The sequence below is a fragment of the Pteropus alecto genome, unplaced genomic scaffold (assembly GCF_000325575.1).
Source record: "Pteropus alecto unplaced genomic scaffold, ASM32557v1 scaffold48, whole genome shotgun sequence".
Classification (NCBI taxonomy): Eukaryota; Metazoa; Chordata; class Mammalia; order Chiroptera; family Pteropodidae; genus Pteropus; species Pteropus alecto.
The window spans coordinates 1,721,332-1,739,240 of record NW_006442110.1 but is presented as its reverse complement, the minus strand read 5'-3'; the positions used below and the strand labels follow the sequence as shown (position 1 = coordinate 1,739,240).

Here is a 17,909-nt window from a genome sequence, read left to right as displayed (position 1 = left end):
AGGTCGCCATCCCCAAGGCTACCAGTCCTGCCCCTTTAAGAGAGGCTGGCGGCCCAGAATGTAAAGGACGCAATCTTTGCCCAAGTGTTATCTGTAACAGTCACCAATCATTAACCCCGAGAAGGGAGGAATCCCATCTCGGAAATCAAGGTCACTTACAAGAGCAAGGGAACAGCAGCCAGACACAGAGCAGGCGAGACAGGCAAAGAGCAGGTGGCAGGTCCCGAACCCCCGAACTTCACCATCATTTCCCCCCACCTGAGCCAAGAACAATGGCTTCGCCCATATTCCTGTCCAAGGGCCATCTTCATCTCGGTTTCTTTGAGGACGTTGTTAAAGGCTCCTCTTTCTCCTTGGCCCCCATGCCATTCCCTCGAGTCCCTTCTCTCTGCCCCACGTTTCTACAGAGGTGTGCGAGGGGGCTCCTGCTCTGGCCGCCACCCTGGACATCTCTACAGCTTCCTCGTGCAGGACCCAGTTCTGCCGAGGACCCCACCCACCTCAGCTCCGTGGCTCTGCCCCCTACCCGGCCCCTACCCGGGGCACCCTCGTCCTCCTGAGTCCCTCGCACATCTGTGATCCCACTGGAGCTCTCCTCTGTGGGACCCTCGGGGCGACAGCGCCCAGAGCACAGGCCTCGGATCCCCCACCAACCCCGGCCAGACATCTGCAAGGTGGGACTCACGTAAGGGGCTGCGCTGGCTGGACGGTGTTCCCTCAAGGTTCACACCCCTCCTAGAACCTCAGAATGGGGCCTCATTTGGAAGCGGGGTCCTTGCAGATGTCCTTAGTTAAGGTGAAGGCATATCGGAGTAGGGCGGGCCCCTAACCCAATGACCGCTGTCCTTATCAGAAGAAGAGGGACACAGAGATACAGGCACGTAGGGGAGAACAGCATGTGACAATGAGGCAGAGGCCGGAGCCGTGCCCTACAAGCCAAGGGACCAAGGAATGCAGGAACACGGGAAGCCAGAAGGGACAAGGTAGGATGCTCCAGAGGGCGCAAGATCCTGCTTATTTCCTCCTCCATAAGTTGCCTTGTGCTTCCCTTGAGGTCACCTCCTCTTTCTAGCTCTGCGGTCCCCAACCTTTCTGGCACCAGGAACCGGTGTTTCTATGAGTATCTAATGCCCGATGGTCTGAGGTGGAGCTGAGGTGGTGGGTGATGCTGGCGCTGGGGAGCAGCTGCAGATACAGATGAACCTTCGCTGGCTTGACGCTCACCTCCTGCTGTGCAGCCCGGTCCCTAACAGGCCACGGCCCTGGGGTTGGGGACCTCTGTCCTAGCTGACTTGTAGGAGTTCCTGTGTATTCTAGATATTAGTCTCTCTTTTTTTCTTCATGATTATCTTTAAAGAATTTTTTTTTACTTTTCAATTATAGTTAACGTATCATATTATATTAGTCTCAGGTGTACAACATAGCGATGAGACATTTATGTACCTTACAAAAGGATCACCCCATACGTCTAGGACTCACCTGGCGCCATACATAGTTCCTCCCGTATTCCTGACTATATTCCCTATTCTGTACTTTACATGCCCCAGCTCTCATTTTTTTAAAAAAAAACTCCTTTCTTGAGATATCATTCAAATATCATACAAACCACCCACAGAGTAAATAATTCAATGGATTTTAGAATATCCGCAGATAATGTGTAACCCTCATATAACATTTTCATTGCCTCCAAAAGACACCCACAGCCAGCAGCTCTCACCTCGTACCCCGCCCCAGTCCCTGCCCAAAGCAACCCCCAATCTACTTTCTGTCTCTATAGATTTGCCTATCCCGATCGTTCAATTTAAACGAAATCACAGAACGCGCCGCCTTCTTTAACCGGCTTCCACCGCTGAGACGATGTTGTTCACGTCCGTCGGTGTCGTCGCACGGTCGGAACTTTACCCCTCCCCATCGCCAGCTGGCATTCCGTGTGCGGAATGTTCACTCATTCACCCGTTGACGGACACTCGGGTGGCCACAAACATCCAGGTACGAGTTTCTCTGTGCGCACACATGTTCGTATTTCTCGGATATTTACCTAGGAGTGGAATTTCTGGACCATATGGTGATTCTAGGTGTAATTCTTTGAGGACCCGCCCCCAAGCTGTTTTCCAAAGTAGCTGCACCACGTACGACCCCGCCAGCGGTGGGTGAGGGTCTTGGTACCCTCCGCTTCTTCACCTACCCTTGTCTGACTCCGATGCCAGCCCACCTCGTGGGTGCGAAGTAGAATTTCATCGCGATTTTTATCTGCCTTTCCTCGATGACTCATGTAGAGCATCTTTTCATGTGCTTCTTGTTCACCTGCCAATCTTCTAGATTCTCCTGTGGATTTTCTTTTCACTTTCTCGATGGTGTCCTTTGAAGTCCACAAGTTTGTAATTCTGATGAAATTCAATCTATTTTTTTTTTTCTTTAGTTGTTCTGCTTTTGGGTCCCAGCTAAGAATCCTTCGCCAGATCCCTGGTCAAGAAGATCTACTCCCATGTTTTCTCCTGAAGAGTTCTACGGTTTGGTCTTTCATATTTAGGTCTTTGATCCATTTTGAGCTAATTTTTGCGTCTAGCATAAGCGAAGGGTCAAACTTCACTCTTTTGCGTGTGGTTTCTTTCTCTTTTAATCTTTACAAGTAACTTCTCCCAGTCTGTCCTCGCTCCATTAACTGGGTTACGACGTCCTTCCTGGAACAGAAGCAGACCGCACTTCTCAATGTCAAGTTGTTCCTAAGACTCTATTCACACCCAAACCTCATCAAGTCTCCGTGGAGCTGGGGAGGCCGTGACCGAGACGAACCATCTCTCAGTACTCGGGTGAGAGACATAAGTGACATCACTGTAGCCATCACCCTTTCCACGTTGAAAGCCGATCGCCTTCCTTGGAGACCCCAAAGGCCTTCTGGAGTTGCAAACGAGTCTCCAGCTGACCATTTTTTTCTCTCCTTCTTTTATCTGGCTGCCAATAAATGTCGAAATCGCTTGCAGTGCAAGCAGCGGAAAGTGAATGACGAGAAATACAAAAGTCATATAAGAACAAAAGAATAAGCCTCCGCGTCCAGTGAGTGGTAAATCCCGCACGTCCAGCGCGGCCGTGGAAAACAAACCTGAGTGGGAACGATGGGAGGTTGAGAAAGGAAAGAAAGCTGGGGCCGGCAGGTCCACGGTGCCCTGATGGCGGAGCAGCGGCCGAGATTTATTTTCGCAAGCTGCTTTTATCCAAGAGCACACAATTGCTAAAAGGAGATCATCCCCACCCACCCACACCGTGCTGTGATCTTCTGCATTTCCATCCGCCCGAGGCCACGGGCACATTCCCTGCCTCGAGCGGCACCTGCATTGTTCCCTGCTCACTTTAGTTGGTACTTCCCCATTCTCAGGAGGTTTGGGAGAGATAAGGCAGCCCTTGGTTGACGTCACAGATTGCAAAGACCTTGTCGACTTTTAACCCGCTCTCCATAAGACGCGGTCAAGAATTTAGATCTTTGATCCACCTGCTCTTCAGGAGGGTAATGACCTCTTGGTTCTTTGCTCCGAGCCAAGGACGACTCTTCCTGACACTGCTTTCCCTCCCTTGCCCAAGTTTGCCCTTGTCACCTAACTCAGCCATGTTAGTACGTAGTGTCCCCTCCCTGCACAGGTGCCTCCCTCTCCCTCTCCTCGTCTCCGGGGCATCAGCCACAGCCATCCTGACAGTCCACTCCTCCCTCCTTTCTGAATCCTGCCAGAGATGCTAATAAAGCTGGTAGAGTCTCAGGGCCACAGCTTCACTCCCCCAGGCTGTTCTGTCTACTGCTCTCCCTGCCACACGTGGCTCAAGTGCCCGGTATCTGACGCTGGCGTCGGTGTCTGCCAGCCTCTGCCAGCCTCTGCCTCTGCCCGCATAGCTGCTTCGGCCCAGACTACTTGCTAGTAAATGCCCCCTCGTCTCTGTCTCCAGCCTCTGAAACTCACCATGCACTTTAACAGATTATGGCACCGCAGAGCCTGTACGTGACAGGGACTACCGCAGACAGACCTCACGGAAGAGGCCACTGTGGCCGGAGGAACGGCAGGAAACAGATCTAGGATGTGTGCGTTGTTGGGAAAAACAGAACGTGAACCCCACTGCTGAAGCGGGGGGCTGGGGGCTTACAAACGTGGGTACGTAGAGAGGTGACCGAGCCCCACGCGCATGCCCGTAGGTCCCCACCTTGGTCAGCCCATGCCTCACCCTGGCCCTGCCCCCAGGGCGGGGTCTGACAGAGCCATAAAGCTCCAGAAGGAGTCCCAGCAAAGGCAAGCAGCAGAGGGGAGCGGAGCAGAGCACGCAGGTACGGTCCGATGGCTGAAGCAGGCAGGGCTGAGGAGGGGCTGCCTGGTGGGAGAGGGAGGAAGGGCCCCGAGAGAGGGGCCGGGAGGAACAAAGCCTCAAGAGGGCCAGGAAGCAAGGGGCAAACCACCCGCGGGCGAGATCGGACGGGCGCACAGAGGCGGGCGCTGTCTGTCCTCCACTGGAGAAGCCGCGCCTCGCGTCCCCGGGCGTGGAGGTCACACCGGCCACCTAGCTCTCTCCCTTCTCCCGTGGCTTCGCTGCCATCGCCCACTCACTGGCTGCCCACTTGGACACTGCACAGAGGAGTGAGGAAAGAAGGTAAAGCTTAAAAACAATAGGCCAGTCATCTCCCTCCTTATCAGAGCAGAAAGCAACCTGAGGCTGAGCAGTTATGAGAAAAAAAGACGCAGGGGGACTTCGTGTGGGCGTCCGCGTGGACGGAGCCGGTCTGAAGGGGCCGCACACCGTGCGAGCCCGGCCGCATGACGTTCTGGGGAAGGCAGACCTGCAGGGACCGGGAACGGTCAGGGGTGTCCGGGGTCCAGGGGGCAGGGAGGATGCAGAGCCGAGCACAGCGGACTGTCAGGGCAGGGCACACACCCCGAGCGATACGGTGACGGTGGTGACATGTCGTCCCGCATTTGTCCAGACCCGCAGATTGCGCAACACCCCGTGGGCCCTAAGGTAAACTATGGCAGACTCTGGTGACAGTGACGTGTCAACGTGGGCTCCCAGATGTAACGAATGTCCCACTCTGGCTCAGGACGTCTGTGTGGGCGGGGGCGGGGACAGGTGTGGCAGGGGCTCTATGGGAAATCTCTCTACCTTCTGCTCCATTTTGCTATGAATCTGGAATGGCTCTAAAAAGTAAAGTCTATTTAAAATAAACAAAGGAGGCTCAGCCGAAATGTAGTAGTCAAAGAAGAGCTCGCCCCTTATCCTTCTGCTGGCCCTGGATTTGCCCCGCGACCCCTTCAGGCTGGAGAGCACAAGGTCAAGTGAGTCCCCCAGGGGCCAGGGGGACAGGACGAGGCCACCAGACGGGAGGATATTGGCCACTCTGGGGGGTGGGCTATGAGGTGAAGACCCTGACGGCACCATCCCCCCAAACTAGAAAGGACAAGGGCGTCTCCCCAAATCCCACCTGGGCCGGCCCCACTCTGGGGTGTCATGGATCGTCAACCAGCCGACACCCGAGTGCCCCACCCGAGGGGCCAAAGAATCCCAGGGCAGGACCGGCCACCCCGTCCTCACCCGCAAAGCCACAGGTCGACAGCCCAATCACGGTCAGATGACTCTACGTCGCTCAAACTTTAAATGTGCCGGTCCACAGAGTGGACAATGCCAGGGCCTTGACCGGACGAGCAGCTGGTGACTGTCGAGAGCTTCCCAGGAGGTGGGCGCTGCTCTGAACACTTCATCCCGTTGTCCGGTTGGTTTCTGCCGATAGGAGGTAGGTATGGTGGATGCTGCCATTACACAGCTGAGAACATGGAGGCCCAGAGAGCTCGAGCAACCTGCCCAAGGTCACACAGCTGGCCCTCGTGGTGGGACGCGCTGACTAGCACGTGGACCCGGGCAGTCTGACTCCAGAGTTGAGTCTTTGAACCTCTACGCTACATTTCGAATGTTATCTACATGAAAAATACGATTGCACCAAAAACATAGTTTTGCTGTCAGTGCAAGAAATGTCTATCCAAAACCTGTAGATAATTTGTATAAGAGTTTATCTGAGCCCAAACGGATGGCAATCGCCAGGCAGCGAGACCTCAGATGCTTCTAGAATGATAGTCTGCAGTTTCTGTGCTGCGTTTGGAATTGACAGAGACTACAGGGAGGTGGGGGAAAGCCAGGCAGGGATGGGATTATGGGACAAATAACCAGACGACATGCTCTCTCCAGGGCGGTTACTCCTACAAGGTGGGGACAGGTGGGGAAGCTGTGTCGGTAGGAAAACCACGGGGCCAAGGGACACGGCAGGCCCAGGCCCCGCCTGGCGGAAACTGATGTCCTCCCGTGAAACAACTCGGTTCATCTCTTCTGCATTCCAGAGCCATGAGGAGAGAGATCTCGGCCCTCGGCTGGGCCGTCGCTGCCATCCTGATGCTACAGGCGACGGTCACGGCCAATCGGCCCCCACGGAGCCCGCACAGCAAGTCCAGCGTGTTTGCAGACCTGAGCGCCCAAGAGCTGAAGACCGTGCGCAGCTTCCTCTGGGCCCGCAAGGAGCTGAGGCTGCAGCCGTCCAGAGCATCGGCCATCGCCAAGAACTCCGTGTTCCTCATCGAGATGCTGCTGCCCAAGAAGCACCAAGTGCTGAAATACCTGGACAATGGTCAAAGGCGCCCCGTGCGGGAGGCGCGTGCCATCATCTTCTTCGGGGACCAGGAGCACCCCAACGTCACCGAGTTCGCTGTGGGGCCCCTGCCACGGCCCCGCTACATGCGCGAGCTGTCCCCCAGGCCCAGGCGCCGGATCTCCTGGGCCTCCAGGCCCATGTCCTCGGCGGAGTACGCCCAAATAAGCCACGCCCTGCAAGAGGCCACCAAGCCCCTGCGCCAATTTTTCCTCGATACCACGGGTTTCTCCTTCCACGACTGCCACACCCGGTGCCTGACCTTCACGGATTCGGCGCCCCGGGGTTTGGCCTCGGGTCAGCGTCGCAGCTGGTTCATCTTCCAGCTCTACGTGGAAGGCCACTTCCTGCACCCCACCGGCCTGGAGCTCTGCATGGACCACGGAAGCACGAACCCCCAGGATTGGACGGTGGAGCACGTCTGGTACAACGGGAAGTTCTACCGGAGCCCGGAAGAACTGGCACGGAAGTACAGTGACGGAGAGGTGGACGCGGTGGTCCTGGGGGACCCCCGCCCCTGGGGCAAGGGGGCGGAGCGCATGGAGGAGCCCGCCCTCTTCTCCTCCTACAGGCCCCGCGGGGACTTCTCCAGCCCCGTCACCGACAGCGTGCACGGGCCCCGCCTGGTCCAGCCCCAAGGCCCCCGCTACCGGCTGGAGGGCCACGCCGTGCTCTACGGGGACTGGAGCTTCGCCTTCCGCCTGCGGCCCACCACGGGCCTGCAGGTCCTGAACCTGCTCTTCCGCGGGGAGCGCGTGGCCTACGAGGTGAGCGTGCAGGAGGTGCTGGTGCTGTACGGAGGCCACACGCCGGCCGGCATGCAGACCAAGTACTTGGACGGGGGCTGGGGCCTGGGCACCTTATCCCACGAGCTGGCCCCTGGCCTCGACTGCCCGGAGACCGCCACCTTCCTGGACGCCGTGCACCACTTCGACGCCGACGACCCCATCCTCTACCCCCGCGCCCTCTGCCTCTTCGAGATGCCCACGGGGGTGCCCCTCCGGCGGCATTTTAATTCCAACTTCAGCGGGGGCTTCAACTTCTACGCGGGGCTCGAGGGCCAGGTGCTGGTGTTGCGGACGACCTCCACGGTCTACAACTACGACTACATCTGGGACTTCATCTTCTACCCCAGCGGGGTGATGGAGGCCAAGGTGCACGCCACCGGCTACGTCTTCGCCACCTTCTACACCCCCGAGGGGCTGCGGCACGGGTCCCGCTTGCACACGCACCTGCTCGGCAACATGCACACGCACCTGGTGCACTACCGCGTCGACCTGGACGTGGCAGGTGGGGCCTGGCTGGGAAGGACGCTCGCGGCCAGACAGCCGCCTCGGGGCGCACACTCCCATGAGCCCGAGGGGCTGCGGTGCGCATGGCCCTGGGAGGCGGTGATGCGGCCGGCGCCCTGGGGCTGCCCTGGCTGCGGCAGCGGGGGCGTGGGGGGGCCTCACTGACCCCCTAGAGGGGCGGGGTGGCCGGGAGGGCGCGATCAGGGCAGCGGAGGGAACCATGCCCAGCAAGGTGGGAAAGGTCACTGCCGCCTCGTACTCCGAGGTGAGTGCCGTGTCGCCGCGGAGTACTCACTGTATCTCGGATCACTGGGGTCACCACGGCACAGGAGTAATGACAGGATTTGGCCTGGCGTCAAATGCCACGTCAGAACAAGCCCCCACGACCAGACAGGTGGCCTCCCGTCCCCCGCCCCCACCCTCTCCAACCCGCTCAGCCCCATTTGCTCCCCCGCCCCCACCCAGGCACAGAGGGCCACAGTGCCTGGGGAAAGAGGGGTGGCCCCTCCTCTGGGACTTCAGCCGCAGCCTACAGGCTTGGGGAACGGGTCGCTAGAAGAATTGCCCAGAGACACAACACAATCACCGCAGCCACCGTGACCGTGTCGCCTTCTGTTCCTCTGCTGTTTTTCATGTTTGGTCCCTTCCTGCCACCCCATAGCCAGCTCTGTGTGCTCTCCCAACATGCCCTTCCCCCCACCCCCACCCTGCCATGCCTGGCGGCTGGACGTGGCCTGGGGCGGAGACCCAGCACGGGAGGAGGGGGCTCAGCTCAGGGGGCTGACTCTCACGCTCCGTCTCCCTTCACACCCGCAGGCACCAAGAATGGCTTCCAGACCCTGCCACACCCGGGGGCTGCCCTGGCTGCGGCAGCGGGGGGGTCATCACTGACCCCCTAGAGGGGCGGGGTGGCCGGGAGGGCGCGATCAGGGCAGCGGAGGGAACCATGCCCAGCAAGGTGGGAAAGGTCACTGCCGCCTCGTACTCCGAGGTGAGTGCCGTGTCGCCGCGGAGTACTCACTGTATCTCGGATCACTGGGGTCACCACGGCACAGGAGTAATGACAGGATTTGGCCTGGCGTCAAATGCCACGTCAGAACAAGCCCCCACGACCAGACAGGTGGCCTCCCGTCCCCCGCCCCCACCCTCTCCAACCCGCTCAGCCCCATTTGCTCCCCCGCCCCCACCCAGGCACAGTGGTGCCTGGGGAAAGAGGGGTGGCCCCTCCTCCGGGACTTCAGCCGCAGCCCACAGGCTTGGGGAACGGGTCGCTAGAGGAATTGCCCAGAGACACAACACAATCACCGCAGCCACCGTGACTGTGTCGCCTTCTGTTCCTCTGCTGTTTTTCATGTTTGGTCCCTTCCTGCCACCCCACAGCCGGCTCTGTGTGCTCTCCCAACATGCCCTTCCCCCCACCCCCACCCTGCCATGCCTGGCGGCTGGACGTGGCCTGGGGCGGAGACCCAGCACGGGAGGAGGGGGCTCAGCTCAGGGGGCTGACTCTCACGCTCCGTCTCCCTGCACACCCGCAGGCACCAAGAATGGCTTCCAGACCCTGCAGATGAAGCTAGAAAACATCACCAACCCCTGGAGCCCGACGCACCGCCTGGTGCAGCCGACCCTAGAGCAGACCAAGTACCCCAGGGAGCGCCAGGCGGCCTTCCGCTTCGGACGGCCTCTGCCCAGCTACCTGCTCTTCTCCAGCCCCCAGACGAACCCCTGGGGCCACACGCGCACCTACCGCCTGCAGATCCACTCCATGGCCGAGCAAGTCCTGCCCCCTGGCTGGCAGGAGGAGAGGGGTATCACCTGGGCCAGGTGAGGAGGCCCTGGAGGATGAGGAGGGCCAGAGGCTCAGTACCCGTGTGTGTCTGTGTTTCTGTCTCTGAGACTTTGCATCTGTGTCCTGCTATATCTGGGTGTGTGTGCACGTGTGTGCATGTGTGTGTGTTCTGGGGTGTGGCTCTGTGTTTGGGGAGGGCAAGTGGGGAGGGCCCGTTCTGAACCCCTGAGCCCCGGCTGACCGTCGGTCAGTCTGACGGACTCCCAGGAGATGATCTTGAAATTAGGGGAAAGTTACTGACCCTGAAGATCTTCCTTGGGAGGGGCTGGGAGGCCCTCCAGCACCGAGCCACCTGGCTTCTCCGCCCGGCAGGTACCCCTTGGCGGTGACCAAGTACCGGGAGTCTGAGCTACGCAGCAGCAGCCTCTACAACCAGAACGACCCCTGGGACCCGCCGGTGGTCTTCGAGGATTTCCTTCGCAACAACGAGAACATCGAAGATGAGGTGCGGGCCCCGCCTCCCTCCAGCCCCAGCCCAAGACCGGATCTGGGCCCAGTCCCAGGGTCCGTGCCCACTGGTGGCTTGCTGTGTGGACCACCAGCCCGGTGGTCATCAGATCTGTTCATTCCTTAAAAACGAGGCTCCAGGGGGTTACCCGCCCGTCTCCTCTGAGCCCCCTCAGCACTGCCCACCCCTCTCTCCCACAGGACTTGGTGGCCTGGGTGACAGTGGGCTTCTTGCACATCCCCCACTCAGAGGACATCCCCAACACGGCCACGCCGGGAAACTCCGTGGGCTTCCTGCTCCGACCCTTCAACTTCTTCCCAGAGGACCCGTCCCTGGCGTCCAGAGACACGGTGATCGTGTGGCCTCGGGATAACGGCTCCAATTACGTCCAGCGCTGGATTCCTGAGGAGGACGGGGACTGCTTGATGCCCCGCCCCTTTAGCTACAATGGGACCTACGGGCCCGTGTGAAGGGTCCCTTGCCCCCAGCGAGCTCCTACCCAGACATCTGAACTCCCACCCCCACCCCGGGGCGGATAATAAACCCCTCAGGGCTTAGCTCCCAGTGCTGCTTCTTGTGGGGGGAGGCAGGGCTGGCGAGGCCACACACCAGGCCATGAGTGTAGAACACACACCAGTGAGAAAGCACATGACCTTGGCCTCGCACCTCGGCCTATTCCACCCCAGAAAAGACCTCTGTGACGAAGCAACGGCACCCACCTGAACACCAGATTGACCTCTTGGGTCGATTTTAAAAATCTGAGGCTGACAGCTCCCACTTGGGAGTCTGTGGGGGAATCCCCAGGTCGCTGATGGGCACGCAAGCCCAGGAAGGCACCGTGGAAAAATCTAGCAAAGTTGCCAACACCTTTACCCTTTGACGCCCTGATCCAATTTGTAGGGATTTACCCCAGAGCTCTACCTACCCGCACAGAAAACCAGACGCCTGCAGCGACTCGCTGTGGTGCTGTTTCTAACACCGAAAGTCTGGGAACAACCCAAACGCACACCTGTGGGACAGATCCTAGACCTGCAACTCTGAATAAACTGGGACACATCCGCACGGCGCAATTCTAGGTGATCGTAAAAGAAATGAATGGAAGAGGACGTTCTCTGTGCTGACAGGAAAACCCCTCGGGACACACTAAGGAAGAAAAGAAAGTTAGGATGGGCCGATATATATATTTACTTATCAATATATACATTTACCTTCATTTATAAAAACCCTAGAAAGACACACAAGATACTAACAAAATCGGTCGCATTGTCTTAGTCTCTTCCAGCAGCTGTAACAAAGTACCACACACCGGGTGGCTGAAAAACAGAAGTTTATTGCTCACCGTTCTGGAAGCCGGAGGTCCAAGGTGCCATCTTCCGGGTCATAGACTTCTGAAATGTGGCTGTGTCCTCACAAGTCTGAGGGGTGAGGGATCTGTCTGGACCCTTATAAGGGCGTTAATCCTGAGGTGGAGGGTGGAGGGTGGAGGCTCCGCCCTCGTAACATAAGCCCCTCCCAAAGCCCCGCCTCCGACTACCAGCCCAGTCCATCTTTTCATTGTCAGATCCTGTGCTGCCCTTCATGGGCACTCGGCTGTGTGTGTTGAGTGACTGAGTGACCGACAGCTTAGGGCATGCAAATTCCAAATTACATCTTCTCGTCATACCCTCCCTCAGCCCACCTTGTCGGTGTTTGTCCCTTCGCTTTAATTGTGACTTCGGCCATTCCCTTGGCAAGACAGCGCCACCTCCCCGCCTAATGAGATGGCAAGAGAACCTGAGCCTCACCCTTGAGAGAGCAGCCCCCCAAACCCCAGAGACTGCGCTTTCCTCTCTCACAAGCTCCGGGTCCCTGGCGATCCTCACAGGTGACCACTTTCCAACCCCCTCCCCTCTATCCCTGGCGTCTGCCTCCCAGCATGTCTCTCGTTGCTCCTCCTTGCTGTAAGCATGATGCACGCCCCAGAGCGTGACTGACCAAGGAAACAAAGGTGAAGAAGATACAGCCCCATCCTTGAGACGTCCATGGTCACGCGGGGGAGACAGGCCACCGAGACTGCGCACTGCAGCCTCAGGGGGCTACGCTGCAGCCCTCAGATGATCGTCTTGTTTTAAAGACCAGAAGTCTGGTCTGACCCTAGACCTGCAAGTGGCCCCAAGTAATGTCATCCCAGCGTGGCCTTTGTGAACACGTTTGCCAACAGTTCATGTGTCACCCAGCATTCTCGAGTGTGCAGCATCCAGCGGGGGGAAAGTAGCCCCATCGTCAGGCCCCCTCAGGTGAACAGAGCGTGTCCCCACCCAAGCCTCTGCCCTGACTCAAGATGGGGAGGCCCCGGGACCCTCATGACCAGCCTGCCCGATCCTCTAAAACATAAGTGCCCCCGAGAAGCCCCACATCCAGTCAGAGGGTCCGGCCCACCCAGCCGGCCAAGGGACCAAAACTTCCTGACAGTGACTTCCCAGCTGGGCCTAAAGTTGCCATAAAGAGAACAAGGGTGCCATGGCCGGAGGAGCCAGCAAGGAGGGCACCAAACACAAAACCCTAGGGTTCTCGTTGGTTCGCCAAGACCGTGCTGGTGGCCTTTGCCTTCACCTCCGTGTTGCCCTGTGGACCGCGTCTCTACTGCCAGTCCCTCTGCCTCTGGGGCCCTCAAACCTTCCCCCTCGCCTTACACACCCTCCAGAACCAGCCAGCTGTCCTTTCTAACATGTCACAGCTCTCAGCTTATCCCCGGCCCAGCCGCTTGGCCTGCTGGGGACTACTGTCCACCAGCCGCGGCAACAGAATTTGTGGGCCCCAAATGAAAATGCAGGCTCCTGGCTCAAAAGTTAAGAATTTCAAGACGATGATGACAGAGAGTTAAACTGAGCGCAGAGCCCCCCAGACAAGGCCACATGCCCACGTGGCCAGTCCCTGTGCCTGCACCCACAGTTCACCCCGGCCATTCCCCAGAGCGGCAGGCTGCTTCCTGGGCTGTTTTAGCGGCGACGTAACATGTGATCTTCAAAGCATTTCCGCCTTTCTAAAGGAAATAAATATGTATTAAGTCACTATGCCCGTCGCCATACTATTTCAACGGAACTGAAGCTTATGCGAAACGTAGCAATGACACACTTCACCCTAAGTTACCATGGGAGTGAACTTTTTTTGCTAAAAAGACATGACTAGGTTAAGGTTGTTCTCAAGAGGAGGTTCCTCAGGGACTAATCCTAAACTCCGAGCCAGCGACGGCACATATATTAATCGTCTCATTAATCTCGCCTCTTAAATTTGCTCTGCTCTTCCGGTCAGGGCGAGATGTTTGTAATTTGTCCCCGCACGGGTGATAAGTGACCTGCTCTTCCGCACTGCGTGATCCTCCATCCTGGAGCCACTTGCAAATCCACATCCCATTCTCTCACATTTCTAATACATATTTTTAAAAGATGGATAAAACAAAACATGACCAGCAATCACACTCTTGGGCATTTAGCAAACCGACGGTCACACGGAGGCCTGTACGCTGACGTTCACGGCAGATTTATTCATCATAGCAGACAGGAAACGACCCAAATGTCTCTCAGCGGAGAAGCCATTGAACAAGCTCTGGTACAAGCGAGCACCAGTCAGCAGCGAAAAGGAACAGACAGCCAAGGCAGGCAACAGCCCGCGTGGACCGCAACAAGCATCACGCTTAGTGCGGAGAAGAAGTCGGTCGCAAGCGATCACATCCAGGATGAGTTCATTCAGATGGCGGGAGTGAAGTGGGGGGTGTGAACGGGAGAGGCGGGTGATGGGGCGATTCTTGATCTTGAATGCAGTGGTGGTCACACAAGTCTACACCGCAGATTACATGGTGGAAACTGAGCAACTTCTGTAGTCGAGTTAACAGTAGTGTACCAATGTCAAGGTGCTGGTTGTGATGTCGAACCACAGCTACATAAGATGTTCCCATTGGGGAAATCGGGGCGAGGGGTCTTTGGACTCTTGGTGCTACTTCCACTATCCATCGTGAGTTTATAATTATTTCAAAATAAAAGCCTTTGAATAAATATACACATATCAAGCCTCAAGCATAGGATAGTAAAACTCTTGTTTCTTGTCCAGGCTCCTTATGCATTTATCCGTAAAGTGTTTGAAAAAGGTACCAAACTCACAGAAACAGAGGATAGAGTGGTGGTTACAAAAAACCCATAGCAAGCTCATAGAAAAAGAGGTCAGATTTGTGGTTACCAGAGGTAGGAGGTAGGGGAAGGAGAATTGGAGGAAGGGAGTCAAAAGGCACAAACTTCCAGTTATGAGATGGACGAGTTCCGGGGAAGTGCCCCGCAGCATGGTGACTGCAGTTAACAACACTGTATTACATATTTGAAAGTTGCTAGGGGGGTAAATCTTAAAAGGTCCTATCACAAGAAAAAAAATGTAACTGTGTGAGGAGGTGGATATTAACTAAACTTATTGTGGTGATCGCTTTGCAATATATACACGTCTCGAATATTCACGTCATACACCTAAAATGAATACAATGTTGCATGTCAGTTACATCTCAATAAAACTGGGAGAACTTAACACTTAAAAAAGAAAGAAATTAACACTTAGAAATGAACAAATCTTGCCGTGGGGACACTGCACCAACTTTCAACTTCCAAATTCAAGAGCTGGATCATAAGAACAAAACACTGCATCTAAGTCATCCAGCAATGGCTATTTTACTAAAAATAACAAAGACCATGCAGAAGGAAAGAGAGAAAAAAGCATTATTAAAATCGCAGGCATGGAATAACCATATCTTATAAGAACACATAGAAATTCAAAGGTATGTGTCAAATTTAAAAAGGAGGCTCAGACTGTTCCTATGCTTGTTTCCTCATCGTCCCCGTGCCCTGCCCTAACCGGGGCTTTTCCGGCCGGGCCCGCCCCGAAGACCGACTCGGTCCCTGCTCCCCTTTTTAGCTTCTCTGGCGCGAAGAGCGCGGAATTTTTCCGGCGCCGGCGCCCGCTGGGCGCTAGGTGGCGCCGCTGCGCTTCTGCGACCCCCGTGCGGAAGGTTCGCGCCAGATCCAAGGCTCCGGGGCTGTCGCGCTGTTCGCGCCACTGGGTATCACTCAGTGCGGGGTTCAGACACGTGCACCTGGCGAGGGCTGGGAGGGATGGAAGGCTACAGACCGAGTGGCCAGAGGCCTGCCTTCCTGCAGGGAGTGTCTTCTCCAAAGCCCCAGGTATTGACATGATTTTTTTGTTTTTTTTTTGTTTTTTTTTTTTAAACATAGCAAATAGGTTTTATTTGTCAGCAGAAAAATCTGAATTTTAAGCAGATAGGTGAACTGGGGGCTCGTATCCATCAGCTCATTCAGCTTCAGCACCTGTCTCGTCCCCAGTAGCTTCTCCAGAACTGCGACCCTCACCATGAAGCTCCATGAGTTTTCCCAGCTCACACTTGGGCTTCTTCAGCATTTCGATTTTTCTAACAAAAACATCATGGAGAGGATAAACTGATTGGCAAGCCTTTTCTATGTCTTTTCCAGTGCTATCTGGAATCAATTTATTGACCACTTCTTTCAAGTCATCCGTCCGCACCTCTCGGGTCATTATTTCTATCACCTTCTTCCAGATTTGGGGGACCTGTCGATGCTGAGCATAAGAGGTCTTCTGGATCTGATCGTTGCGTTTTTTAGTAAAACCAACACAGAACAGACGAAGCAAATAACCATCGGTAGTTCTGACATCAACATGAGCTTCAGTCAGGGTCTGCCATTTTTTGACCATGGAGCACATTTTGTCATGGGTAAGACCCATGCCATGGAAATTAGGCAGTTTTTGCCCTGAACATCCTCAGGAGTGAGCTTGAATTTTCTAAATGCAACCTCATCATTCCGCAGATCAGCTAGACTCACTCCACAAACACGACCCTTGAGACCACCAGATGCGATTTGGGTTTCTCGAGTTCTCGTGATCAGCGTCTTCCCAATATTTCCTACACTGAACACACCATCAGACCAATCATTCTTAGAAAGTAGGTCAACCGCTTTCTTCTTGGCTCCCTTTTTTGCCGCCTTTCCTAAGGCGCGTGTTCCCGCCGACCGCCACGGTGCCGCTCAGGGAGCCAAAAGGCAGTACTGACACGTTTTATCTGTGTCTCCCTCCCCTGCTTCCTCCCGCCCTCTCTACGTCTCCGACTCCAGGGGCCCTGAGACAGCGCCTTCACCGTCTCTTCCCAAACCTCCTGGGTTGTCTCCGGCCTCCCGGTGGCTCGATTCTGAAGGACAAGGACAAGCAACAGGTTTGCAGGAAAGAGCACCCACCAGTAAGTGCCAACGCGTCTCTTCTTAGCGAGGAAAGCACGGTTTGTCGGATTCGTGATCTGGAGTCCGTCGATTAACCTCCTCTGTCGAAGAAACAGAGCCACCTCCAGCCAGCTCAAGCGTAAAGGGAGAAAGTCCTGTCATGGCCGCGTCAGGCTTAACTGTGGCCGTAACAAGAGAGGACGGGATGGCGGGGCCATGGGCTTGCCGTGAACCCACTGGGGATCTGGGCTCAGCACGCGCATCGCCCGTCTCGCTGGTCCGGGTAGCATACCCAGGCACCGTGACGGGCATCACAGAGGTGGCTTTAAGAAGTGACGGGTGCAACCCTCTGCAGCCACCCAAGATGAGTGGGCCACACCGGCGCGCTTGGGTGCCAAACTGAGTAGGTTCACATAGGACGATGAAACACGGAGAATGCACGTCAGAGGAGAAGCCGGCCTGGCTCCCCAACTTTCCCCAGACTTTCCCCCCTGTTCTCGAAGAGGACACATCCGGAGAGAAAGAATCAGCCCCAGATGCAGCTCTCCTCCCCCTCCCCCACGCCTGGGAATGGAGAGCTTAGTGGGTCCCACCTGGGCCTCGGCCCCGCCTTCCCTTCCTGTCCTTTATCATCATCCGGCCACCCTGGGGGGGGGCGGGGGAGGCGGCACAGCACCCCCGTCATCATTCTCTTCTCCCCCTTCCAAGCATCCAGCTGGTGGGACACTCGGAGACTCGAGTTTGGCTTTAGAGGAGGCACCCAGGGCAGCCCCCTATTATCTTCCCTTAAAGGGAAGCTGCGTGGGGCCCCTCAGCAGGCTAGGGACCCTCCCCACAAACCCCCAACACTCCACTGGCCTGGCTTGTCCTTGCCGCTGCTCCTGGTTCTCTCTTTCTTACCTAGGGACCCACGGAAAGCTGTGCCTATGGTTTGGGTCAGGATCCTGCTGGACCCCCTGGTGTCCAAGGGACGTTGATTAAGCAAACAAACGTTTGATCGTGCTTAATATTCCACAGGCCTGTTTGAAGAGCTTTTATCTTTACGGCAATAAGATGATGACTGTTAAACCTTTCATCTTAACGCCAGGAAGACAAACATTCGAGGCGTTGGGCAAAGCACTATTATAACGACTGATACAGTATTTAAAAATCTTAATGATTTTTCTAATTTTTAAATTAGCTGAACATTGTTTCAAATAATGTCGAAACGACTAAAACATAAAAGATTGTGAATGTCCGTAAAAGGAAAAGGGAAGTAGCAAATCTTTCAGCATCAGGGGGAAAAAGGTTAGTCGATCAGTAGACAATAACTCTGTGTAAAGAGAAGCCAGGGAATGTATTTGTTTTGAAACATTTTATTTTAAACGTGCTTTCAAAATTACTTTCTTCTTCCGAT

The 17,909-nt window shown here is 55.9% G+C and overlaps 1 protein-coding gene and 1 pseudogene across 1 annotated transcript; one reads left to right on the top strand and one right to left on the bottom strand.

The window, feature by feature from the left end:
- The first annotated feature begins 6,363 nt into the window (after nucleotides 1-6,363).
- AOC1 (amine oxidase, copper containing 1) lies at nucleotides 6,364-10,720 on the top strand. Its single transcript, XM_006920627.1, has 4 exons — nucleotides 6,364-7,954; nucleotides 9,492-9,777; nucleotides 10,115-10,247; nucleotides 10,451-10,720. Exons 1-4 carry the CDS (start codon nucleotides 6,364-6,366, stop codon nucleotides 10,718-10,720), a joined length of 2,280 nt encoding a protein of 759 aa, XP_006920689.1.
- A 3,013-nt stretch (nucleotides 10,721-13,733) lies between these two features.
- Nucleotides 13,734-17,909, bottom strand: part of LOC107196300 — a 7,459-nt pseudogene continuing 3,283 nt past the window's right edge.